At 49.1% G+C, this 25,151-nt stretch overlaps 3 protein-coding genes across 15 annotated transcripts; 2 read left to right on the forward strand and 1 right to left on the reverse strand.

Moving 5' to 3' along the window:
* Positions 1–177: 177 nt before the first annotated feature.
* Il27 (interleukin 27) lies at positions 178–5,143 on the forward strand. The gene is made up of 5 exons (XM_027404665.2): positions 178–208; positions 1,745–1,905; positions 1,993–2,091; positions 3,239–3,397; positions 4,840–5,143. The coding sequence occupies exons 1-5, from the start codon at positions 178–180 to the stop codon at positions 5,092–5,094; spliced, it is 705 nt and encodes a 234-aa protein (XP_027260466.1). The 3' UTR covers positions 5,095–5,143.
* Apobr (apolipoprotein B receptor) lies at positions 4,066–9,509 on the reverse strand. 4 transcript variants are annotated; one of them, XR_004769085.1, is made up of 6 exons: positions 9,350–9,509; positions 6,564–9,056; positions 6,215–6,480; positions 6,019–6,129; positions 4,667–4,864; positions 4,066–4,194 (listed from the first exon to the last, which is right to left on the reverse strand). XR_004769085.1 is itself a non-coding variant. In XM_035442217.1 (5 exons), exons 1-4 carry the CDS (start codon positions 9,404–9,406, stop codon positions 6,060–6,062), a joined length of 2,886 nt encoding a protein of 961 aa, XP_035298108.1. In that variant the 5' UTR covers positions 9,407–9,509; the 3' UTR covers positions 4,066–4,864; positions 6,019–6,059. The 4 variants fall into 4 exon arrangements, 3 of the variants coding, with proteins under 3 accessions (XP_035298108.1, XP_035298109.1, XP_035298107.1); XM_035442217.1 differs by having other exon boundaries at positions 4,066–4,864; XM_035442218.1 differs by lacking the exons at positions 4,066–4,194; positions 4,667–4,864 and adding an exon at positions 5,267–5,937.
* On the forward strand, positions 9,503–24,780 carry Cln3 (CLN3 lysosomal/endosomal transmembrane protein, battenin). Of its 10 annotated transcripts, XM_035442219.1 has the most exons (18): positions 9,503–9,606; positions 10,069–10,223; positions 10,881–11,080; positions 11,260–11,360; positions 11,506–11,587; positions 12,490–12,586; positions 13,348–13,419; positions 13,948–14,027; positions 14,132–14,217; positions 14,890–14,962; positions 15,048–15,191; positions 16,998–17,110; positions 18,698–18,744; positions 18,822–18,890; positions 18,977–19,032; positions 19,125–19,218; positions 24,226–24,366; positions 24,452–24,780. In XM_035442219.1, exons 4-18 carry the CDS (start codon positions 11,315–11,317, stop codon positions 24,569–24,571), a joined length of 1,320 nt encoding a protein of 439 aa, XP_035298110.1. In that variant the 5' UTR covers positions 9,503–9,606; positions 10,069–10,223; positions 10,881–11,080; positions 11,260–11,314; the 3' UTR covers positions 24,572–24,780. The 10 variants fall into 10 exon arrangements, 9 of the variants coding, with proteins under 9 accessions (XP_035298110.1, XP_027260463.1, XP_035298112.1 ...); XM_027404662.2 differs by lacking the exon at positions 10,069–10,223 and having other exon boundaries at positions 9,519–9,606; XM_035442221.1 differs by lacking the exon at positions 10,069–10,223 and having other exon boundaries at positions 9,605–9,621.
* Positions 24,781–25,151: the final 371 nt, after the last annotated feature.

A 25,151-nucleotide genomic window follows, 5' to 3' on the forward strand; every position in this document is an offset into this window, starting at 1 on the left:
GCCACCCCCATGCTTCCCCCTCTGGGAAGGGAAATCACATTTCCCCATTTTAGAAGGGAAGACTTAGTGAGCACAAAGCTGAAAGTACAAGCAGGACAGAAAGTGAAACTGGGCGCAGCCCCCAGTATAAGAGCCCCCTACCCAGGAGATGGCTGCACACAGAGGCTGGGCCCTGACATGGGCCAGGTGACAGGAGGCCTTGGCTGGCGTGAGTTGAAAGATGGGACTGGGAGATGGGTGGGAGGTTTGGTGGAGCCTGGGAGAGTTTAACAGGTACGGTTGGGGTAGAGGACTGAGGGGCAACATGTTGGTCAAGCTAATGGGCATAGTTGGCTGACCACGCAATGAGACTGGTGTAAGTGAGCAGGGGCTAGAGCAGTGGGATTGCAGTTTTACCCAGGCTGGGATGTGTAAGGAGGACTGGTTAAGCAATCTGGCCAGGAGTAGGACTATGTAGACAAATAAAGATGAGCTGAGAACTAAGGACAGTCAGAGGAATAGCATGGGGAGGGGGAGCTGGTAACGGGGACCAAGGGGGCAGCCCCTCTGAAGCTTCCAAGGTTGTCCAGTCTGTAGCTGGTAACTGAGGAGCCAGGAAAAGAACTGAGAGGGACAAGTGGCAGGGCTGGGTAGGACTAAGAGCTGGAGGGTGAGGGCAGGATTCACTACAAAGGGGGTCTTAGAAAGCCCAGAGCTTAGAGAGGTGGTAGGTGGGCATGAGCTAGCACAGCTTCCTCTGGGGTATAATATTTACCGGGGCCCAAGGGTATGTGTTCTGATCCTAGAGCTAGGAAGAATTCTGTTTTGCTTTAGTCTCTAGGGTGCTAGAGAGTCAGAGTGGCTCCCAAGCCAAGAAGCCTGAATACCAGAGATCTCAGGCACTGCCTACTTCTGAAAGTCCATTAACCTCTACCAAGGGCACTTAGAGGCAGGTTAGAGATTATGAATGGACAGAGACGGGGCTTGGAGAGGAGCAGGAGTGGGGGTGGATTTGGGGATTGTTTGGGTTTGGATTTAGAAAGGAATTGTTTAACTCCCAGTTGAGAGAGAAACTTCTGAAGACTGCCCTCTTCACAACTGCCCCCCACTCCGCAACCCTGCTCCCCTCTTGGGAGCCTAGGACACAGGGATAAGGAGTGACCTGCTCAAGGGAGGACTAGGAAGCTAGCCTCCTCACTCCCATCTGTGCCACCCACCAGTACCACATTGCTGATTTACCCCCAGAAGGGCTCCAGTGCACCGTGGCCTTACCATCTTCCGTCTGAGTCCCTGGAATAGAGCCAATGGCTTTGCCAGGTCTCCCCCATGGCCCTAGGTCAGTTCAAAGCACCAGAGCTACCTGGATGAGCCCAAGGAATCCTTGACAGAACACAGTGTCCCCACTTCTGGGGCAGGTGGTTACTTCGTCTGAGTTCCCCGGGGCAGGGGGAGCATACTGGCCTGTGTATGGACAGATCTGGAATCCAGCCCTGCCTCCCTGTCCCTCTCACTGTCTAGCTTTGGCTAGTCACTTTACCCAGTCTCAGGATCCTTTTCCACTGCAAAATGGAGAAAGCACTAGTGACCTTCTTACAACCGTGGCACTTGTGCACAGATGGCACAGGGCAGCCTCTGTGGTCCAAATGGTAGCTCTGAGGGGGCAGCTTGAAGACACCAGTCAAAAAGATTTGGTGCTTGTATAGATTTGTTCTCTTCTCCAGGGCTCTCAGGCCTTTGTCTTGTCCCCCTTTCCTCCTCTCTCCAGGGCTCAGCCTGCTGCTGTTACCCTTGCTTCTGGTACAAGCTGGTGCCTGGGGGTTCCCAACAGGTCCCCTGAGCTTGCAGGAGCTGCGCAGGGAATTCACAGTCAGCCTGTACCTTGCCAGGAAGCTGCTCTCTGAGGCTCAGGGCTATGTCCACAGCTTTGTGAGTCTCCCTAACAAAGCAGTCGGGTCTGGAGGTGGGGACACCCCCAAGTCTTACTGGGCCCCCCTAACAGAACTTACCCTTCAGGCTGAATCGAGACTGCCAGGAGTGAACCTGGACCTCCTGCCCCTGGGGCACCATCTCCCCAATGTTTCTCTGACCTTCCAAGCATGGCGTCACCTCTCTGTGAGTGAAGGGCAGGGGGTGGGAAGACTGGGAGTAAAGCACGGTACATGGACAAGGGCTTGAGTGAACATGGATTTGCGGGTTTATGCGGCTAATAAGCCTCTGTGTATAGAGGTAAAGCCGGAAGCTGAGGATGGTGGCACACATCTGTAATCCCAGTACTTGGAAGGCAAAGACTTCCATTTGAGAGAGAGCAAGATAGGAGAGGAACGGAGAGGGAGATGAAGCATGCTCGAATATGAAGATGGGAACAGGGAGATGATGAGAATGACTCTGGGTGGGGGAAGAGGTGGAGCCGGGATTGTAATGAGATTGGGAATGGAGGCAGTTGTGGGAAAGAGATGGGCTGGTTGGTCACTGCGACGGGAGTGGCAGGTCAGGTCAGAGCTAAGAAGACCATTGTAGATGTGGGTGAAAATTAGGCTAGGGGGTGGAAGAAGTGGGTAGAATGGGCAAACAATGAATTTGAGACTGCAGAGGGAGGGTTGGTAGTGGCAATTGGGTAGGAAAGCAGGTAGAGATGTTGGAAACGGGATGTGATTGGCAGGTTAGATTGGGTGACAAAGGAAGGAGTAAAATGAGGCTGTGGATGGAGGGAACTGAGTTGAGGCTAGAGGAGAATATGGTCTAAGAAGGAGACGGGGTAGAGCTCAAAGCAATGGTGGGGGAACACAAGAATCAATTCAAGGAGGCAGCAAGATGTCTCAGTAGATAAAGGAGCCTGCTGTCAAGCCTAACAACCTGAGTTCAACCCCTGGAACCCCCATGGTGGAAGGAGAGAACCAATTCCAACAAGTTGTCCTTTGACTTCCACGGGCATGTTCACACATACATACATGCTATAAACAAACAAAATGTAATAATTATGTTTTGTTTGGGTTTTTGAGACAGTGTCCCACTAATTGTTCTGGCTGTCCTGGAACTCACTAGGTAAAGCAGGCTGGCCTCAAATTTACATATATCTACCTGTCTCTGCCTCTCCAGTGCTGGGATTAAAGACGGGTTCCACCACAGCCAACATAATACATTTTTTAAAGAGTAAATTTGAGGATGGAATGAAAGCTGGGATTAGAAAGAGACCACATAAAGATGGAGCTGGGTTTGGTGTTCTTTGGGTGTCTGTTGATCATTCCCTTCCCTTTAATAGGACCCGGAGAGGCTCTGCTTCCTTTCCACCACACTTCGGCCCTTCCCTGCCCTGCTGGAAGGGCTGGGAAACCAGGGGACCTGGACCAGCTCAGAAAGGGGTCAGCTATGGGCCATGAGGCTGGATCTCCGGGACCTGCACAGACACTTCCGCTTCCAGGTAGAGTGCCCACTATCCCCTTGATCCCTAGGGATCTACAAGCAAAATGGGCTCACTGTGAATCAGGTTGAAGAAGCCTAATGAGGCAGTCCAGATCCTGTGTGTGAGTAGTGGCATCAGAGCCTGCCTCTGCCCAAAGGCTCTGCCTGTTCTTGGGGACTAAACTCTGAGGGAAGAAGAACCCAGGGTCACCTGGGACAGACTTTGCCATCTTCTCCCTCCAATTCTGACATCACTCAGATTCTCCTAGACACTTCAGAGGGCAATAGAAATTTTACTGTAGTAAAAGGAGAATAGAAAATGCAAGCAAGATCGGGAAGTAGTTATGTCACACCCGTTGACCCTGAAAAAATTTCTTAATAACAGAGAGGGATTTCCTAAGCAGCGACCCCCAGGGCAACCCAGGGGATTAACCCCAACCTGCTTGTAGTGCCTTGTTCTACTGGGGCCATTCTTTTTAATTAAAAAAAAAATAGGTAAGGAGCCTGGAGAGATGGCTCAGTGGTTAACAGCACTGGCTGATCTTCCAAAGGAACTGGATTCAATACTCAGCACTTACATGGCAACTCACAGCTATCAGTTCCAGGGATCTGATGCCTTTTCTCAACTCCTTGGCATCAGGCATACATGCAGGGAAAATATCCATACACATAAAAGAAATGTAAAAGTTGGTTTTTGGATTTTTTTTAATCTAGTAAGCCAAGTATAGTGATGCATTCCTGTAGTCCCAAATGCTTGACAGGCTGAGGCAGGAGGATTGTGAATTCAAGGCTATGCTGGAGTTACATAGGAAGATTCTGCAAAAACAAACACACAAGAAACAAAGAGCTGGAGAGATGGCACAGCAGTTCGGAGCACTTGCTGTGCTTGCAGAGGGTAAATGCTCACCAACATCCACCACACCAGTTTCAGGACATCTAGCACCCTCTTCTGGCCTCCGAGAACAACAGTCTTGCAGGCAATGCACATACATACATGCAGGCAAAATGCTCATACAAATAAAATAAAAATAAATAAACCATTAAAAACTTTAAAACTTGACTGGAGAGATAGCTCAGCAGTTAAGAGCACTGTTTGCTCTTGCAAAGAACCCTAGTTTGAGTCCCAGCATCCACATCATGGCTCACAACCATCCTGAACTCCAGTTCCAGGCGACCTGATGCTTCTTTTCATCTCCGAAAGCTCTGCACACATGTATTACACACGCACACACTCAGGCACACATTAAAACAAATCTAAATGATCTTAAAGAAAAAGGAAACAGAATACCAGACTCAGATAAGACATGAGATGCTGACACCAGAGGTCTGAGGTCTGAGGCAGAGACTGTCCAGAGCAATCATGGCCTGTGGTCCCGGATGTCATTAGGTGATGGGCAGCAGGAGTGAAAACTCTCCGGTTCTTGATGTGGCACCATGTGACCCACAGGTCTTTCCTCACAGGTGCTGGCTGCAGGATTTAACTGCTCTGCGGAGGAGGAGGAAGAAGAAGAAGAGGAAGAGGAAGAGGAAGAAGGGAAGGAACTGCTCCTAGGGGCTCTGGATGGCCCCAAGCAGGTGTCATCCCAGGTGTCCTGGCCCCAGCTGCTCTATACCTACCAGCTCCTACACTCCTTGGAGCTTGTCCTATCTCGGGCTGTTCGGGACCTGCTGCTGCTGACCATGTCCCCACACCCAGACCCGGCTTTGGGTTCCTAACACCTAGCTTCCAGCCCTATGGAGTGACCTTTAAGCTCCCTTCCCACACCCATTAAGACTCTAAGGCTGGAGTCTGGCCGGCAGTATAGGACAGTCTCTAGCCCATTTGCCTTAGACCAGGCAGGGCTTCACTAGTCCCCAGCCCTGACCCAATAACTTGAAAACCCAACAGTCCTCACCAGATATTTATTTCTTGGATATTTATTTATTTTTAGGAAATGATTGTTTATTTATTGTTTCATTCTTGAGTTAGGTCACCGTGCTGGTGCCTAATAAAGCCCTCTGGCCCACTTTGTGCCTCCACATCTTCACAGGAGTGTCTGACACCCAAAGAGCAAGACAGCTCGGGAACAGTTGGAAGCTTCTGCTTACCCAGAACCTCTCTCTACTCCTGTATTCTTGGAGTTCTTGCAACATTCCCCAACTCTGGCCTGGGGGTTACCATAGAAACCTGAAGAGTTGTTGTGATATTGAGCTATCATTTTGGAAACGCAAAACAACTGGTCTGCTGTCTGTGGTCATTGACTACAGGCAGTGCTCTTTCCGCCCCTTGAATTTCTTTCCTTTGGGCTGGTTTCCACCCCAGAGTTGTGTTACCTTACACAGCTCCCTGTGGGGCTCTAGCATGATGGGTAATTGGGGAGGGAGATCATACAAGGAAGATTTAGGGGAGAAGAGTCTCCCCATCACTGTCTTCCTTGTAGTCGCCTGCGTAGCCTAGATAGATGGGAAGGTCACCAGGGCAAGGATCCATGGCAGATGCCAGTGGGGCAGGTGCTCCACCAGCTTCCAATAGGAAATCAGGCTCCTTAGATTCAAGGTCTTCATAAACATCTGGTTTAGCTGAGGCCAGGAGAATGAAAAAGATGTGTTCAGGTAGCTGAGGGAGTCAAGGATAACCAGAGTCCAGTAGAGCATTCTTACCCTCCCTTAGGAGGCCTGTCTTGCAAGGGCTGTAGGCCCTGTCACTGTGGCTTTGGCCGACTCAGTCGGGCTTGCAGCTCCTGCATCATGCCAGGATGAGCAAAGCCAAACCTGTGGAAGGAACAGACCCATGGGAGCTGGATCCCAGGTGCCCACAACCTCCTCACCATCCCAAGTGCAGTGCCCCTGTGCCTACCCATGTCCCAGGACTTTTCTCCTGGCTGGCACTGGAGTCCCTTCAGGCCTTGTGGCACTTAGCTCTGAAGTTTCCTCTGGCTGAAGAGGCGGCTGCTCAGGGAGCAGCGCCTCCTGGGGTTGGGGACTGGGAGGGTCATGCTGCTGCGGCTCAGGAGCAGAGATTCGACGCAAAGAGGGCCTTGAGCGCCGCTTTGAGGAACTTCGTGAGAGAAGCACACGACTTCGAGGGACAGAGACGTCCAGGCGGGACCCAGGGAGCAGGGCCTGCAGGGCAAGGGACAGAGGACTGTGGAGAACTGATTTCCTGACTCTGCTTGTCCCTGTTGGGGTCCTGTTGGGGCTCTCACCTCACTCCAGCTGCTGTACACCTCCCCTGGGGCACTTGGTGTGGCCTCAGTCAGTTCAGGGAAGCCAGGCACAGCTAGTGTGGGGATTTGGTGTATCTGCTGCTTCTCCTGGCCTGAGGTGTCCTCTAGATCTTCTGGATCATTCTCCTGGATCTCTGTCCTCTGTGCTTCTCCCACAGCATCCTCCACACCGTGTAGCTTTTGTGTCTCTCCCTTCCACTCTCTTGATAGCCCTCCCTCAGCCTCTTTTTCCAACAGCATTGGATCTCCTAGGGGCCCCTCAGTCTCCATGATGGTTATAGACCCCTCAGCTCTCTCTGTCTGGGAGTCTAAATTCATACCATCCATTCCCCTCATTCCTTCTGCCTTTACAGATGTCTTCATCTCCTCCTGCTCTCCCTCTCCAGTCCCATCAATTTCTTGGACATCATAGCCAGTCACTTTCTCTTCTGCTGAGCCCCCTGAGCCAATTTTCTGCCCACATTGCTTCTCTGCAGCCTCTTCCAGCTCAGTGCCTCCCCCAGTCTCCTCTCTACCTTTGGAATGCCAGGCTCTCCCAAACTCCCTCTCTGGAACCATTCTGGCTTCCCATTCAGGCCCTTCCTCTGCCCCCACAGTCCTGATACCCAAGATAATCTCAGCAGCTGAAGAACGGGTCTGTGTATCTTCACTGTGCTGCAGGCTTAATGCGCCCTCCTCCAGCCTTTTCTTCCTACACAGTCTGTTTGCCTCCCAAGGCACTGCAGCCTCCCCCTCACTGGCCTTGTTTTCTGAGGGCTCAGAAGCTCCCATTGACTGGCCTGTTACTATCTCTGCTCCTTGGCTTCCTTCCAGCTGCTGGTTCACTGCTGTAGAGACCAGTCCCACCTCTGCTCCCCATCCTGGGACCTCTGGCTCTTGGGATTCCTGGCCTCCTTCAGCCAGGACCTCCACTGTCTGCCCTGTTGCAATCTCTTCCTCAGCTGCTTCTTTTACCTCCTGGGTATTTATGCTGTCCACATCCCTTCTCCAGTTTCCCTGGGCTTCTAGCTCAGGACCTGCAAACCCCACAGTCTGGGGACAGTCCTCCAAGCTTAGCATTCCCTCTGGGCTCAGGTCCGGAGCTCGCCTAATCTCTTCCTGACCCTTCTGTTCTTCCTCAAGCTGTTTAGTCAAGATCTGGGAACCTCCCATCAGCTCAGGGTCCTGTCCTTCAGTGACCTCAACTCTCAATACCTCTTGTCTCTTCTGAGCTGCCTCACTCTTCTCTCCCATAAACAATTCCTCAGGTCCAGCTTCTGCTGATTCTTCCAAGTCAGGCTCACCTTTAGCCTCCTTGTCTGGGACTAGCACAGCCTCTGCAGTCCCATGGCTTCTTTTCTCCCTGGGGGACTCTTCTGCCTGCACCCCCTCTTCTAGACTCACCCCCTTATCCCCAGTGGTTAAGCCTTGCATTTCCTCATCCTCAAAGCTTCCCTGTGTCTCCTGGTCTCCCACCTCCTCCTTCCCTGCTATCTGGCCTTCAGTCATCTCTTTGGTTTTCTCCATCTCCAGGATCTGGGTCTGATGTCTTGCTTCAGACTCTCTCTTCTCACTGATCCCATCCTGCTGGCCTCCTTTGCAAGCCTCTTCTAGGACCCAGTCTCTCCCAGTAGCTTCTGGGATGCTATCTTCTGGGTCTGACCCATATTCTGCATCCTGAATGCCTACATTATCAGCCTCCTCCCTGCCTGAGGCTGTCCAGGCCTCTCTACCCAACATGGCCCAGTCTTCAGATTCTGCCCCTGGGTTTTGTGTTCCCTGTGCCCTTGCACTTTGGCCATCCCTTGTCAGGGCTATCCTCTCTTCTTCCTTGTCAGCCCCTTTGGCTCCAAACCCCTCGGTTTCTACAGCTACCTCCTTGGCCACCCAGTCTGTCTCTCTGCCGTCCTCTGTTATGTTCTGCCATTCAGTACCAGCATCATTGCCCTCAGGCTCCTTGTGCCAGGCTGACTGTGACTCCAGCCCCCTGGCCATCTCTGGCTCTGCTGCTCTGATCACCTCTTTTTCTTCCTTTTGTTCACAGGTTCTCAGCAGCTCCCCACTGCTCACTTCCTGCTCACTATGCTCCCAGATACCCTGGGCTTTATTACTGTCCCTGTCTCTGTGAGTCCCAGGCCCTGCCTCAGGCTTCAGTGGAGCATTTGGCTCCTGGCCCTTGGCACCCTCTGCTGCCTCCCTGGACCCAGTGTCCTGCCTTTCGGCTTGGGGCCTTGAGGAGCTGTCTGCTCTCCACCCCCAGGCCCGTTCACCCGCTAAACTTCCTTCTTGGCATCTTACAGTCTCTCTAGGTGCTCCTACCCTTTCACTCTGGTCACTCCTAAATCCCTCCAATTCCTCCTGGGCTTCCTCCTCTATAACCTTCTCTGGGTTCCCAGCAGCCACTTCCCCCAGTTCCTCAGCTGCCTGTGGCTCCCTCTCTACCGTAGGGACTGTATCTCCTATGAGGTAGGACACAAAAGCACTGAAGGAATCCTAGAAGAGAAGAAAGCAGAGTGAAGACATTCAGGGGAAGTCTAGCCCTTGCCCTGGGGGCACTACACCAAAAAAGCCCAGGTAAGAAATCTGCCATTGGAAATCTGTGTAAGGGCCAAAATAGGGCCTAGCCTGGAGTACATGCATGCGCTTATGGAGGCGGGGGGGGGGGGGGGGGATTGAAACCCAGGAGAGACTGACTGTAGGAAAGGGGCCCCAAGCCTGAGGGGGGAGGAAAGGTGGCACTCCAGGGAAGGGCTGAAAGCCTCTAGTATCTCTTTGCCCTCTCTCACCAGTGCTCCCCTCAAGGCCTGATGCAGCCCAGGGAGGCGAAGCCGGAGAAAATCCATCCTGTAGGTCTCCGTGTGTCCAGAAAGCTCACAATGACCATCCGTCCCCACCCACTAATGCAAGCCAGTCCTCCCCAGCACCCAAGACACTTCCTCTTCCCCTGCCTCTCCCTGACGTATCTCCACCCCAGGCCCTGTGCACCTCCCCCACACTCATGGATGACTTCATGACAGCAGGGAAATGGCTGTACAGTGACCAGGTGACTCAGGTTCAGGTGCACATCTGGATCTAAAGGGCAGGGGATCGGGCCTGAAGAAAAAATTGCAAACAGGAGACTCAAGAGTTGGAGAGGGGGGAGGGGGCATTGTGGCAAGGGCAGTGGAGTGACTCAGGTCTTATATTCACACCTCAGCCATTTCCGTCTCCTCCAAGCCACAGTCTTCAGTGAGAGGAAGCTAGGGTTTGTGGTTCCTGATTTATCTGGGAGATGCAGTAGGAATGAGGATAAGGCTAGTGGAAGTTCTGGCTTCCCACTTCCAACCCATTAGCCCTTCTCTGAGGGGATGAAAAGCCCGGATTGGTGTCTCCAATGACCGTGTCCTCCTCACTTGTGGTTATTCTTGTATGGTGGTTATTTCTCACTCACGGCTTTCTGTGAGTTCTTTAAGAACAGAGGCTGCAGAATTTCTAGAACCTTTTTCTCATTGGTTGAGTGATCTAGGAAGAACACCGTAGGGGGGCTTATTGCAAACAGCAATCTTAATGACTGGTGGTTGAAAAGAGCTGGTAGAAGTGGGCACAGGCTGCTAGAAGCCATAACAGAGGACTGGGCTTGATGAAGAATGATCAGGATGCTGCCCCACCACCAACAGGAAGGTAAGGAAGGACACTTTATTTGGGGCTATGAATTCCAACTGCCCTCCCAGCCTCGATTTCCTCATTTCCAATGAGGACAACTGGCTGACATCACAGAACAGAAAACATTCTTGCTCAGTGAACTCAGCACCTCTGCTCTATTTCTTATTGCTAACTGGGTATCTAAAGTCACCTATAGGTCTAATGCAGGATTAACATTGGAGGAAGGGGATCTTGGTTTTCTCATCTATAAAACCAGGGGTTGTACTACTTTCGTGGTATTTGTTAGTTGTAGGATAATATGGCAAAGGGAATTTAACGCCTTGAATGTTGCCACAGTTAATTCATGAAAACCTGTTTGGTGGGTGCTATCTTTTCGCTTTCTAGGCAATTGTTCCATTCTAAGATGCCCCCAGTTGCTTATTTTAGGTCTTTACCAGTCTGTAAGGACAACAGATAAGAAGGACCTGAGGCTGGTAGCCTTTGCTCCCAAGCAGAACTAGTCCTAGGGGAGTTGGGTGGATCGTGGGACAGGAGTAGAAAAGTAGCCATATTTGTTTCAGGCAAGTGAGGGCAGTAGGAAAGAAGCTGAAGCCTCCCGCGCCATAACTAATCCTGGCAGATTTGGCGGCTTCTAGAGTGCTGCTTTTTATGGCTCTCTACTTGTGGCTCCCACAGTTCCAGTTCAAAACCAGTGCTTCCAGGATTCTTCCGAACTCTCCTTTTCTCACTCCCCGAAGACTGGAAAGACCAAAGACGAAAACAGGACCCGGAAGTGGGAGGAGACTTCTAACCACGTGATGGGAGACGCACTGGTACTGACACGTGACCCTCCAACCTGCTATTCTACCTTGGGGAGAGATCAGCTGCTCTTAAAGGTACAGGCCCGGGGGGCCGGGGGCGGGGTCCGACGGGTGGGCGTGGGTGGACAAGAGGTGGAAATCCGAGGATCTGCTGATGGACCGTCCTGTGTAGCTGACAGCCCGATCTGGGACTGACCCCTGGGCGTTGATCCTTCGCACCCACCTGTCCCAGACTTTTGTATGTTCTCTTGAAGCCAACTCGGAACACACGCTGACTCTGGGCCCTTTGGTGGACCCGAACTCGATGCTATGGAGAGCTGTGCGGGCTCGTGGAGGCGCCTTGAGCATTCCCAGAGTGAGTGCTCTTGTCAGTTGTCTTTAGAGTGACCGGCCGCCTCTGCCCCGCGACGGTCCTGAGGAGCTCGGAAACACAACACACCGGGCGGGGGGGGGGGGCTGTCGCGGAGTGAGTGGTGGGTCATGCCTTCTCTTCCCCCCAGGGGAGGAGGAGACCGACCCGGAGCCCCAAGCCCCTCCGTTGGATAGCCAGAGTGCCCAATGGAAGAACGCGATGGGCTTCTGGTAAGTGGTCTGAGAGTTGTGCAGAAGTGCGACTGGAACAAAAGGAGTGAGAGTCAAGCTGAGAAAAGCTAATGGATCCACACATACTGAGTCAACTGGTTTACCCTTGGCCACCTGTGAACTTTCCAAATACCATTAAATTACCACCATCACTTGTTGATCAGAGCCTCTTACCATCTGCAGCGTTACTAAATGTTTTCCTTCCACCAACTCAGTTGCAACTTTGTTTTTGTTTTTGTTTTTACGGAAAGGCCTTTGTATCCCACCCAGGCCAGCTTTAAACTCTGGGCAGTGGAGGCTTGTCTTTAATTTCTAACCCTCCTGCCTTTGCCTTCCAGGTGCCAGGATTACAGGCCTGTAGCATCATGCCCAGCTCCCCATTGTTTTTGTTTGTAGTGCAGGGTATTGAAAGCAGGGCCTTCCGGGTGCTCATGGAGCTCTGTCCACAGTCCGTTTGCTTTTGCCTAGCCCTGAGCACAGCTCTGGGAAATGAAAATAAAAACAAAATGCTTTATGGATCAAAAGGAGCCCTGGTATTATTTTGATTGCTCCAGCACTCTATGAGGTCAGGTGAGAACTTGCCCCCGTTTTACATAGGAGTCCACTAAGGCCACAGAAATAGGAAGCAACTGACTTGGGTTTCAAGTCCTGGATATTTCTGTTGTACCTCAGTATTGGCTGAGAAACGCCTCCAGACCTGAATCTTGGTGCCAGCATAGAAGAAAGAGTAGTCAGGGATATCTTCCTGGGAGAGGCCTTGTTGCTTAGCCATGATCTGGTCTAATCTCAAAGCCTCTATTTCTAACCCTGAGTCTGATGTTGGAGAGAGAGAAAAGAGGTTGGCATTTGAATGGTACATGTAAGGGAGGAAGCCAGAAAGTGAAGATCTCTCCTCATTCTAGGATCCTGGGCCTTTGCAACAACTTCTCATATGTGGTGATGCTGAGTGCTGCCCATGACATCCTCAAGTACAAGCAGGCATCTGGGAACCAGAGCCATGTAAGTGAGCCCTTCTCTGCCACCACCATGTGATTAGTCCCTATGGAACTGCTAGGGACTCACCCAGGGCCAGAGGTCCCCTGAAAAACTCATGAAGTAGCCATGGGTGGGCCAAGGGAGTTACAGTCCCTAGTCTCCCGTACATCAGGGCAGGAGGGATCCTGAAGAGAACAAGGGATACCAGGTTGGGGAACTCAAGTAACTGGCTGGGTAAGACCTTGTTTTTGTGGCGTGCTTTGTCACCTGGGCCCTGTTGACATTTAGGGCCAGGTGACTGTTGTGAGTTTGTCCTACACATTGTAGGTGTTTAGTAGCATCCCATTCCTCTACCCACTAACAACCAAAACTGACAGCCAAGAATGTCTCCAGATGTTTTTTACAAATGTTGCTGGCAGGTAAAGTCACCCCCTGTGTAGAACTTCTTGTCTTAATGATTGAGAAAATGCATACCCTAAGAGCAACAGCCTCCACTTTCCAAGTTCAGTAGGGAATTTGGCCCAAGACAAGATTTTCCAGAAACCCAGATTTCTATATGAATGTTCTTAAATATGTTATATACAATTTGGGGGTGGTTTCGTCAGCCTCTGGGCCAATAGTTTGAGATATTTATCAACACTCTCCTTCATTGTGCACATAAAAAAACTAAGGCCCCAAGAAGCCCATGCCTACCCAAAGCTATCTGTCAACTTATGACAGAGCTGGGACTGGGCCTTGTTTAACCTCTTGCCTCCTCATAGGAAAGATTTTCTTCTCTCCCACAGGTGGAGCCAAGCCCAACACCCATGACCCACAACAGTTCATCTCGATTTGACTGCAACTCCATCTCCACAGCTGTGAGTACCCACCTAAGGTCCTCATGATCCATGCCTTTGCACCCTCATTCCCTCTGCACCCAGTCAAGATTACAATTCATGCCTGCCAGTGATAGCGCATACCTTTAATCCCAGCACTCAGGAGGCAGAGGCAGGCGGATCTCTGTGAGTTCAAAGCCAGCCTGGTCTACAGAGTGAATTCCAGGACAGTCAAGGCTACACAGAAAAACCCTGTCTAGAAAAATAAACAAACAAACGAAAAAGACTGGGGCCTTTTCTGTGAGTGGTAAATAGCAGCTCATGGTAGCTAGCTTTCTGAATGAGGCACTGCATGCTTCTCCTTTTGGGATGAGGAAACTGAAGTTCAGAGTGTGTAAATGCCTTCACACCCATCAGAGGAGCGCAGAGCTGGGAAATCTGGGAGTAAACCCAGATCTGTCTAGCCCCAGAGCCTGAAGTTGCTGCAGGTCTCACTGGCTGACTCCACTACTGGGTTGGGAAGGTAATCTCTGGGAGGGTCAAGGCTCTTACTCTGTTCTCCTATCTCAGGCAGTGCTCCTGGCAGACATCCTTCCCACCCTCGTCATCAAACTCCTGGCTCCTTTTGGCCTTCATTTGCTGCCCTACAGGTCTGGGTCAGGGTGGCAGGAGGAAGGCAGAGAGGGGAGATAGCAGGGGGCTGGCGAGTCTCACATGGAGGTGACCTTCTAAGTTCTTCTCCATCTCTTCTCAGTCCCCGGGTCCTTGTCACTGGAGTTTTTTCTGCTGGAAGCTTTATCCTGGTTGCCTTTTCTCACTCAGTGTGGTTAAGCCTGAGTGGTGAGTATGCAGCTATGTGTGAGGTGGGTGGGAGAAGCCTCCATAGTGTGCTGTGGGGGTAGCCTCCCCAGCTTCCCAGAGTGAAAGGTATGTTTGTAACCTCAAAAGATTGCTAGTGGTGTTTGGGACACACCATACCACACACACCACACCACACACAAACACACACTTGTAATTCTAACACTTGAGAGACAGGATTGTGAATTTGAGGTTAGTCTGGGCCACATAGTGAGTTCAAGGCTACCCTAAACTTCACAGCAAAATCGTGTCTCAAAAAACAAGGAGAGTGCCAGGCCATGCTGATCTACATAGCAAGTTCCAGGCCTACCTGGACTACATAACTGAAACCTTGTCTCAAAAACAAACCTGCTAGAACTCTCCAAACAGAGTGGGCTGTAGGAACAATTTGGAGGTGTTAATAGGGCTAGATGGATGGACTGAATATAGATTGGGCTGAGCAGGGTTGAATAATTGGGAGGATGAGGATGGGATGTAGTCTCAGAGAAGACACGAGGAGGAGGGTGTGGCTCTTTCAGATGAGCCTGTCCAATCTGTTCAGTGACAAATCTGTTATTAGCCCGCTGAGCTGATGGAGAGATGAGGCTATAATCAAACGCCATAGGAGGCTGTGACTTTCAGTTAAAGTCCACCATATGCTTTTCATCCTCCCAGGAGTGGTTTTGGCCAGCATCTCATCAGGTCTAGGAGAGGTCACCTTCCTCTCACTCACCGCCTTCTACCCCAGGTAAGCAGGCTGGTCAGGAAGGAAGATGAGAGGCGGGTGCCCCCTGCTGCTCCCATCTTCCTAAATGCTCTTATGTTCTCCTCAGTGCTATGATCTCCTGGTGGTCCTCGGGTACTGGGGGTGCAGGGCTTCTTGGATCGGTGTCTTACTTGGGACTCATCCAGGCTGGCCTTTCCCCTCAGCACACCCTGCTTTCTATGTTGGTGGTCCCTGTTCTGCTGCTGGCCAGGTGAGTGTCCTTGGGCTCAAAGGACAAAACTGTGGGAGGAGGAGAGGAACTTGATCCTGATCCAATCTTCAGATCTCTTCAGCCTTGTTGTGAGGGCATGTGGATTCTGAACCCTGGACAGCCCTTAATTTTAGTACCAGAGTGGGCGTGTATTAGCTGTGTGACTCTGGACAACTTCATTCCTTACCCTCAGTTGTCTCTGTAGTATCACAGTGGTTGTCCTTTCGTGTCAGCTGATGAATGCGAAGCATCAGCACAGCGAGATTCTTGACTAGGATTGAGCGCAGTGTATTAGTTCTATGTGTATTTGTGTGTAGTAGAAAATATCATTAAGCCAGGAGTGGTGGCTCACGCCTTTAAACCCAGCACTCAGGAGGCAGAGGCAAGTGCATCTCTGTGAATTTGAGGCCAGCCTGGACTACATAATGAATCTCAGGACAGCCAGAGCTATATAGTGAGACCCTGTGTGCCCCCTACCCCCACCCCAAGGAAGCAAGAAAGAAAACATTAACTAGCCAGTTAAACCTGTAACTTTATGTTATAGCTCAAGACTGCTGTGGAGTATTCACCAAAGAGGACTGCTCAGACATGGGTTTAAGTCAATAAAAAGTATTTCTTAGCCAGTTGACAACTACACTGGGTGTTCAGGATCCTGGTGTAACACTGAGCCTTTCTCAGGGTGAGCTTTTTAGTCCAAACTATGGTCTGGGTTGACATACTTCAGTTAACAAGAACTGTTAGCCAGAAGCGAAACTACAGTAGCTAAAAATTGAGGTTAGTACATTTAGAGACTTTCCCAGAACTATGAACTTTGATGGATTAGGTCATTGTTTTAGTTTTGGCAGGCGATACTGTCTATGTGCTGAGTTTTACAGCCTAAGTGGCACTTCGGTCATAGAGTCAGTCGTGCTGAGGTCTGGGGACCTGTTCCAAGGACAAGGCCATATAGAAAAAAAGAAGTCAGGATGTGTGTAGTGTGAAAGCCTATAATCCCAACACTTGGGAGGCTAAAGCAGAGGGATCACGTGTTGGAAACCCTGGCTCAAAAATAAATATAGATAATTGGATATGATGGCAAATGCCTTTAATCCCAGTACTCGGGCAACATAGGCAGGTGGATCTCTGTGAGTTTGAGACCAGCCTGGTCTACATATCAAGCTCTTGGCCATCCAGGGCCACAGTGAGACCCTGTCTCAGAAAAGCTAAATAAAGAAGTAAAGCCCATGATGATACAGGCTCTGGTTAAACTTAGTGAGTCACACACACACACACACACACACACACACACACACACACGCGCGCGCGCGCGCGCGCGCGCGACATGAATATGAGAAAAAGAAGACATGAATATGAGAAAAGGATCTGTGAGGTAGGAGAGTTCATAGGGAAGAAGACAGGAGTGGGGTGAGGGAAACCAGAGTGCAGTATCTGTATGTATAAAAACGTCAAGGAACACATTCAATACAAATTACTATAGAATGGTACCTGTGTAAGAAGTGGTACGAGAGCGCTTGTTGGATAATGAGAACAAGGATATGGAATTGAGCTGCTACTGATATGGACCCAGTCAAATGAGGTCCCTAGGTAGAAACAAAGAGCCAACGTTGGGTTTCAAAGGATGCATTTGTCAACATTTGAAGCTTTCATAGCACAGGATTGGATAACTTAGGGAACATGTGAGTTCCCCATCTTTAGGTACATACAGATGTGAAGGAGCCCCTGGAAGGGTGTGGCCTGCAGGACTGCTGGGGCTCTTCTGTCGGAAGAAGAGCTCACACAAACTGTTGCTTTTGTGTTCTATCCCAGCTATTTCTTGTTGCTCACATCTCCTGAACCCCAGGACCCTGGAGGGAAGGATGAAGCAGAGACTGCTGCCCGGCAGCCACTCATAGGCACTGAGACCCCAGAGTCAAAGCCAGGTAGGAGACAAAGCCCCCCCCACACACACACAATCACTTCCCCCTAAATGTTTTGGTCTCAACGGTGGACACAGTTGAGAGGAACAGGCTGGGTGTACAGCTTTGGGTCAAAGCAGTCATGTATACTTACTAACCACATGCCAGACATTCCAATTGCTGAGACCAGTGGTGTTCAAGATGAATTAGTGAGAACATTTTCACAGAACATAAAACAGTGATAGGGCCTAAAGTGGTGGTGCACACCTTTAATCCCAGCACTTGGGAGGCAGACACAAGCAGATCTCCACCCTCGTCTATATAAGAGTTCCAGACCAGCCAGGGATACATAATAAGACCCTGTTTCAAAAAAGAAAGGAAAGGAGGGAGGGAGAGGACAAAACACACACCCTCAAAAGAAAAAAGGAACAAAACCAGAACATGACAGTTAAAGGGACCAGGGGATTAAGGGCTCTCTGCTTTATAGAAGGTTGTTTTAAGTTTTTGTTTGTTTGTTTTAACAGAGTCTCTCCAAGGGCGGTGGTGGCACTTGCCTTTAATCCCAGCACTCAGGAGGCAGAGGCAGGTGGATCTCTGAGTTCAAGGCCAGCCTGGACTACAGTGCAAGTTCCAAAACAGCCAGGACTACACTGAGAAACCCTGTCTCAAAGAAGCAAAAAACAAAAACAGTCTCTTTGTGTGGACCTTGCTGGCCTGGGACTCACTCTGTAGCTCAGAATGGCCTCAAATTCACATATCCACCTGCCTCTGTTTCTCAAGTGCTGGGATCAAAGGCAAGTGCCACCACACACACCTGGCTAAGATTTATTTTTGTGTATTGTGAATTTACACTATGGATATGTTGCATGCCAGCAAAGGCCAGAAGAGGGCATCTCTTGGAACTAGAATTACAGACAGTTGTGAGTTGCCATGTGGGTGCTGGGAATTGAACCCTGGTCCACTGGAAGAGCAGCCAGTGCTCTTAACCACTGAGCCATCACTCCAGCCCCCAAGAGAGCTTTTAAAAATAACAACAAACCATTTACTTACTGGGGGGTGGGGGTGAGCTGGGGAAGGGCGTGTACACAAATGTGGAAGTTCTGGGAATTAAACTCCATGCATTCAGGCTTGACAGCGTGCCCTCATCCACTGAGCCATCCTGTCAGCCTAAGAAGGGTTTTTGAAGGGCATCGTCATCGTTGGGCTGAAACTTGGCTGTCCAGGAGTCACCCTTGTGAATGTCTAGGTGACTGTGTTCCAGGCTCAGGAAACAGCTCTGGCTGAGGCCTTGTGGGAGAAAAGAGTCTATTTTAGAAACAGAAAGCACAGCCAGAGAGTTTGGGATGGGGTCAGCAGAGAAAAGTTGTACACTGATCTACGGTCTTGCTCCTTTTTAAAAATCAGTGTGTGTGTGTGTGTGTGTGTGTGTGTGTGTGTGTGTGTATACATGTGTACAAAGTATGAAATTTATCTTTTTACCCACTATTAAGTGTGCAGCTGGTGCCATTTAAATACGAAATTGATGCCTTGATGGCTGGTTGCTTGCTGTGTGATGGCGCCTCATTAAGCATTCAGTGTGTAACTTTCTCCCCCTTTCTCCCTGCTCTCTAGATTCCAGCTGGGATCTCCCGTTCCAGGAAAGGTGGACAGTGTTCAAGGTTTGAATGGTGGCCTGCGGGTGCCCTGTGAGGAGCTTCTGCCTCCTGTTTTCCACTTACATCTTCCGCTCTTCCAGGGCCTGTTGCACTATATCATCCCCTTGGTGCTGGTCTACTTTGCTGAGTATTTCATCAACCAGGGACTTGTGAGTGAGGGGTGCTGGGAAGGGGTATGGGAGGAGAAATAGAACTGAGGCTCCACAAACCTCCACTTGTCTGGTCTTTGATGCAGTTTGAGCTCCTCTTTTTCCGGAACACATCCCTGAGTCATTCTCAGCAGTACCGATGGTGAGAGAAGTTGTCAAGTGGGCAGTGGGCTAGGAGGACCCCTCGATGTTGGGGACCTGGGGTTAACCTCATCCTCCCTGCCCCTACCTCAGGTACCAAATGCTATACCAGACTGGTGTGTTTGTCTCCCGCTCTTCTCTCTACTGTTGCCGAATCCGTTTCATCTGGGTCCTAGCCCTGCTGCAGGTACTGAGCCCCTGCCCTGTTCTTCCATTCTCAACTTGTCTCCCAGCATCCCTCACTCAGCAGAATATATTAGTATACTCTGGCATTTCTACGGATAGCACCAAACACCAGCAGGGCTCCATATAAAATGTGTGGTAGCATCAGAAGCCAGTCAGACTTGTGGGCAAATACCAGTTTCTGTACTGAACAGCTGTGTGACTCAGAGCAGGTCTCTGAACCTCTAACAAGCCTCAGTTTTCCCATGGAGAAATAGATTTGTGGGGCAGGATGTGTACCTCAGTGGTAGAGTGTTTGCCTAGCCTGTGTAAGGCTGTGAGTTTCATTTCTAGTACTGCAAAACTTAAAATATTTAATAGATGTGGGCAACAACATTGAGGGAAAAAAATGGAAGAGTCGGATAATATATTTTTTTGGTTTATTTTGGTTTCATTGTTGTTTGTTTTAATTTTTGTGTTTTGTTTTGTTGTTTTTGAGACAGGATCTCACTGTGTTGCTCTGGTTGGCCCAGAATTCAATATGTAAACCAGGCTGGCTTGGAGCTCATAGATCTGCTTCACTGATGCTGGCATTAAAGACTTGGACTATCATGCCTGGCTTTTTGCTGTTTGCTTGTTTTTATGGTTCTTGTAATTGAACCTGGGGCTTTGTGCTTGCTAGGTCAGTGCTCTTATTGAGGTGTTTATTAAACCTTCAAGCTCATTACTTATTTATTTTTACAATTTAAAAAGTTGTAATTAGATTTTTACTTATTTATTTATTTTATTGCCAAATACTGTGTGTGGAGGTCAGAACAACCTGGAGGATTAGGACGCACATGTGGAAGAGAACCAGGGATTAAACTCAGGTCATGGGACTTGGAAGCAAGTGCCTTTACCCAGTGAACCATCTTGTCAGCCCAAGCTTTTTATTTAGAGGCAATTTTTTTGTGTGTTTTTTTATTTGGGTCTTTTTGTTTGTTTGTTTGTTTGTTTGTTTTGAGACAGTTTCTGTGTAACAGCCCTGACTGTCCTGGAACTCACTCTGTAGACCAGGCTGGCCTCGAACTCACAGAGAGCCATCTGCCTCTGCCTCCGGAATGCTAGGATTAAAGGCACGAACCACCACAGCCCAGCCCTGCTTATTTTTTTTTAATAAGATAATGTTTATGTATTTTATTTTGGTATGGTGTGTGTGTGTGTGTGTGTGTGTGTGTGTGTGTGTGTATACAATCAAGGGTGTGCATATACCGGCCTGAATATAGAAGCTAGGGAACAACTTTTAGTTGTCTATCCTTCTACTAGGTTTTTGGGGCTCAAATTCAGGTTGACAGACCTGCCTGGCAAATGTCTTAACTTGCTGAGGCATCTTGCCACACCCCCACCCCCTATCCCTGCCTTAGTAGGTTTTGTTTGTTTTGAGTTTGTAGGTTTTATTTGTTTCTATGTGTATGGGTGTTTTTGTATTTTTTTTTTCCTGCTTGTATATCTGTGCACTACATGCATACAGTGTCCACAAAAGCCAGAAGAGGGGACGGGATCCTCTGAAACTAGAGTTACAGATGATTGTGAGCTGCCATGTAGGTGCTGAGAACTGAACCTAGGTCCTTTAGAAGAGCAGCTTGTGTTCTTAACCACTGAGTCATCTCTCCAAGCTCGCATCTTTTTGTTGTTGTTGGGTTTTTCTGGGGGGGGGGCGGTTCTGAGACAGGGTTAATCTATATTGCTTTGGAGCCTGTTCTTGAACTCACTCTGTAGATCAGGCTGGCTTCAACCTCATAGAGATCCTCCTGCCTCTGCCTCCCGAGCGCTGGGATCATAGGCATGCTCCACCAACACCCGGCTCATCTTTTGTTTGTTTGTTTGTTTGTTTTTAAGGCAGGGTCTTACTGTGTTGCCCAGGCTGATCTTGAACTTGATGATCCTCCTGCTTCTGTTTCCAGAGTGCTGGGATTTCAGGTATATGCCCCCATGCCTGGCTTGTACCACATTTTAATCAGCCGAAATGTGTTTCTTGATGATTTGCTAACACTTTATGCAAAGAGACATTTTTAAATCAGATGGAGGCATACTGTTCGTACCTATATTCTTTCGAGTTAGGTTAGGTTATTTAGAATCAGTAGCATTTTGGTCAAGTGAGTGTTTTTATCAGTGAATAATTGCTGGGAGCAAATTCAGCTGCACTTAGCAAACAGAGATCTGTGGTTCTTGGCTCTTTGTAGCAGTCTCCCAAGAGGAGCCTCACACACCAGCACTCATCTAGAGATCTACAGCCCTAAAGTGACTTTTAAACCTCTGGCTGCAGGTTCAGCATCCCTAATATAACATCTGAATGCAAAATGCAAAATACTAATTTGCATGACATCACAAATGCAAAATCCCACACCATGAAACTTGGTTTCATGAGAAAAATTACTATATGCATAGAGTCACATGTATAGAGTATACGTGAAAAATGAGTTTCGGCCGGGCGTTGGTGGCGATTCCTTTAATCCCAGCACTCGGGAGGCAGAGGCAGGTGGATCTCTGTGAGTTCGAGGCCAGCCTGGTCTCCAGAGCAAGTACCAGGATAGGCTCCAAAGCTACACAGAGAAACCCTGTCTTGAAAAACCAAAAAAAAGAAAAAAGAAAAATGAGTTTCATAGTTAGAGTAGGCTCCTATTCCAAGATCTATCTTGTATATGCAAGTATTCCAAACATCTAAAACAAAGCACTTCTGTTCCCAAGTGTAAAGGGATGCATTCCCTGCGTTACAGGAAAGTACTTTATCCTTGAATTGAAAACCTCAGTTCATGGTGCTAAAGAGATGGCTCAGCTGGTATGGGTGCTGCCACCAAGCCTAACCACCCAAGTTTGATCCTTGGAATCCACATTGTGGAAGGAGAAAAGTGACTCCCAGAAGTTTCCTTCTATATCCACACAAGTGCCACACCTCAAAAAATATGTGTACTTAAAAATATTTTTTAAAACTTACTTGATGGGCCAGGAAGATGCTTCAGCAGGTAAGGGTACTTGTTACCACCAAGCCTAGTGACCTGAGTGCAATCCCCAGGTTCCACAGGGTGGAATGAGAGAATCAATTACTGAAAATTCTCTGATCTCCACACACATGTACACTGGCACATACACACACTTGTACACTCAAAAACAAACAAACAAAAATGCCGGGAGTTGGTGGCACACACCTTTAATCCCAGCACTCAGGAGGCAGAGACTGGTGGATCTCTGTGAGTTTGAGGCCAGCCTGGTCTACATAGTGAGTCCCAGGACAGCCAGAGCTATACCAAGAAATCCTGCCTTTAAGAAACAAAAATTAAAAAATTAAAAGGGGGGGTTGCAAAGTGTTGCACCAATGCCATCAATCCTAACAACCTGAGTTTGCTATCTGATTTTCATATAAGTGCATAAGTGCACATATACACCAAATAAATATAATAAGTTTTTAATGTAAAAAAGAACTTAATTCCATGGTGAAATACAGAATATAGATTATATTCTGAAGCTCAGACAAGAGTCCATGGCCTCTGACCCTCCTGTTGATTTGGCTGGTGCTGTTAGCCCAAGGCTAGGTCAACAGCTGTCAGCCATTTGCACCTGGAGATTCTGGATGTCTCCAAAAGCTTTAGGTTACTGTCTGAGTTGTGAGCCTGATTCCTGAATCCCTACCATTACCCATAGCACCAGGCCTCAAACCACAGGTGCAGGTTTGCAGCCCTGCCCCTTGCATCTCTATCACCAGAGTGTGTTCTTATGCAGATCTCTGAGCCTTCTCAGACTCGGTGATGACTTTAGAAAGAGGAGACCTGGTCCCTGGTTAACACATCTCCAGTTAATTCTTTGTGTGTGGAGCCTATGAGCCATCAGATGGTGACCCACACTGGAGGGAGAACACATAGTGTCCTGGAATAGCAGAACACTCCTGAAGAACTTGGGTCAGAGGAGGGCTTGTCACCCTCAAGTGGGGGATCAAAGAGGCTTTTTCAAGTGAGAACATGAAAACTATGGTTTCTCAACTCCAGCACTCTTAAAATTTTTTGACTTTTTGAGACTAGGTCTCTGTGTATCCTTGACTGTCATGGAATACATTTTGTAGACCAGGCAGGCCTCAAACTCAGAGAGATTTACCTGTCTCTGCCTCTGGAGTGCTGGGATTAAAGGCGTACTACACCACTCCTGGACCCTCTTTTTTTTTAATTTATGTATATGAATGTTTGCCTGCATGTATGTATGTAAACCACTTGTGTGCCTGGCACTTGTGGAGGCCAGAAAGGGTGTCAAAGTCCTCTGGAACTGGAATTAGAGATAGTTGTGAGCCACCACGTGGGTGCTGGGAACCAAACCCAGGTCCTCTGCAACAACAGCAGGTGCTTATTAGTCACTGAGTCATCTTTCCAAATTTTTATGGTCTTGACATTTGGAGCCTGATAATTATGTAGTGTTATTGTCTTGTACATTGTGGATGTTCAGAAGTATCCCTGGCTAGATGCAGTGACACAGCTAGGGAGTCCTATTGTCAAATGACCCATTGGTCTCAGTCCAGTAGTTCGGGGAGTATAGGGGATGTTCAGGGGAGTCCTGGGGTGTTGAAGATGAGACTCTAGTAGAGTATTTGCCTGTGAAGCACAAGGTCTGACTTAGATTTGCAGGGGGGAGGGGCAGTCTGGATATGATGGCTCAGGCCATCAGGAAAACAAACAAAGGAGGAAATGAGATGGCCAGTGACTACAGTGGGAATTACCCTGATCCAAGTGGAGAGATCACCAGTGAGGGATGCTTGAGCAGCATTCCAGGTTAGGAGTTACGGGAGAAAGGGAAGGGGAGGGACCTGTAAGATGTGTGGGGATGAGGATGGGGCCAGGAAAGGCTCACCAAGATCTCAGGGTCCTGCAGGCCCAGCTGGGCCTTGAGGTCCTACCCAGGCCTGTTAGCCGTTTCCTTCCCCAGGGTTTCCTATAACTGGCCTCTTTGGGACACGCTACCTCCATGCTGTGCTGTTGCCCAATCTGAAGCCTCTGCTTGCCACTGCCCACAGTGCCTCAACCTTGCCGTCCTACTGGCAGACGTATTTCTGAGCTTCCTGCCCAGCATCTACCTCATCTTTGCCATCGTCCTGTATGAAGGGTTCCTGGGTGGAGCTGCCTATGTGAATACCTACCACAACGTTGCTCTTGAGGTCTGTATCTGTTGGGCATGGGCTGTGGCTTTGGCCTCAAGAGTCTTGTGAATGGAAGCCTAACCCTTGTTCTTTGCTCTCCTAGACCAGTGACAAGCACCGAGAATTTGCCATGGAGGCTGCCTGTATCTCTGACACCTTGGGAATCTCCATGTCAGGGTTCCTGGCCTTGCCTCTGCATGACTTCCTCTGCCGTTTCCCTTGACACGGGCTGCTCAGGACACACTGACCTGCAGGCAGAGGAGTTCCCATCTGTGAGCTACAGACCTTCCTAGCTAGGCTGGAGAGTGAGAAGAGCTACAGGCCTGCCCTGCTTCAGCAAGGAGCCTCCATTGTTTCCCACTCCTGAGCTGGTCTCTGGAAGTTTTCCCTCAGCCTTATGCTCTTCTAATAAATGCTTTTTTTATTAATTTACTTTTTGTGCAGTGTACCAAACTTTCTTGTCAGACTATATTTGGATTCCCCAGGCCCCAAATAACAACAGGGAGATTTATTAATTATGAAAGCTTGGCCTTAGCGTAGGCTTTGTCCCAACTAACTCTTACAACTCAATTGACCGGCTTCTATTAATCTACCTCCCATTGCATGGTTCACTGTTTACCTCTCTTCTGTACTGTGTGTCCCACTTGTGTATTATTCCTGGTGTTTCTGCCTTTTTTCTTCCCAGCATTCTCTCTCTTCCTGGAAATCCTATTCTTTCCTGCCTAGCTATTGGCCATTCAGCTCTCTATCCAACCAATCACAATGATGTGTCTTCACATTGTATACAAATATTCCACAACAGT

This window comes from Cricetulus griseus, chromosome 3 (genome assembly GCF_003668045.3).
Source record: "Cricetulus griseus strain 17A/GY chromosome 3, alternate assembly CriGri-PICRH-1.0, whole genome shotgun sequence".
Classification (NCBI taxonomy): Eukaryota; Metazoa; Chordata; class Mammalia; order Rodentia; family Cricetidae; genus Cricetulus; species Cricetulus griseus.

Coding starts and splice junctions, on each gene's coding strand:
- Il27 (XM_027404665.2), top strand. CDS start 178: ATGGGCCAGGTGACAGGAGGCCTTGGCTGGC. Junction 1,906..1,992: donor AGGGCTATGTCCACAGCTTT/GTGAGTCTCCCT, acceptor CTTACCCTTCAG/GCTGAATCGAGACTGCCAGG. Junction 3,398..4,839: donor ACAGACACTTCCGCTTCCAG/GTAGAGTGCCCA, acceptor CTTTCCTCACAG/GTGCTGGCTGCAGGATTTAA.
- Apobr (XM_035442217.1), bottom strand. CDS start 9,406: ATGGATTTTCTCCGGCTTCGCCTCCCTGGGCTGCATCAGGCCTTGAGG. Junction 9,057..9,349: donor AGGCCTTGAGGGGAGCACTG/GTGAGAGAGGGC, acceptor CTTCTCTTCTAG/GATTCCTTCAGTGCTTTTGT. Junction 6,481..6,563: donor TGTACAGCAGCTGGAGTGAG/GTGAGAGCCCCA, acceptor CTTGCCCTGCAG/GCCCTGCTCCCTGGGTCCCG.
- Cln3 (XM_035442219.1), top strand. CDS start 11,315: ATGGAGAGCTGTGCGGGCTCGTGGAGGCGCCTTGAGCATTCCCAGA. Junction 14,963..15,047: donor CTCACCGCCTTCTACCCCAG/GTAAGCAGGCTG, acceptor TGTTCTCCTCAG/TGCTATGATCTCCTGGTGGT. Junction 18,745..18,821: donor AAAGGTGGACAGTGTTCAAG/GTTTGAATGGTG, acceptor CCGCTCTTCCAG/GGCCTGTTGCACTATATCAT.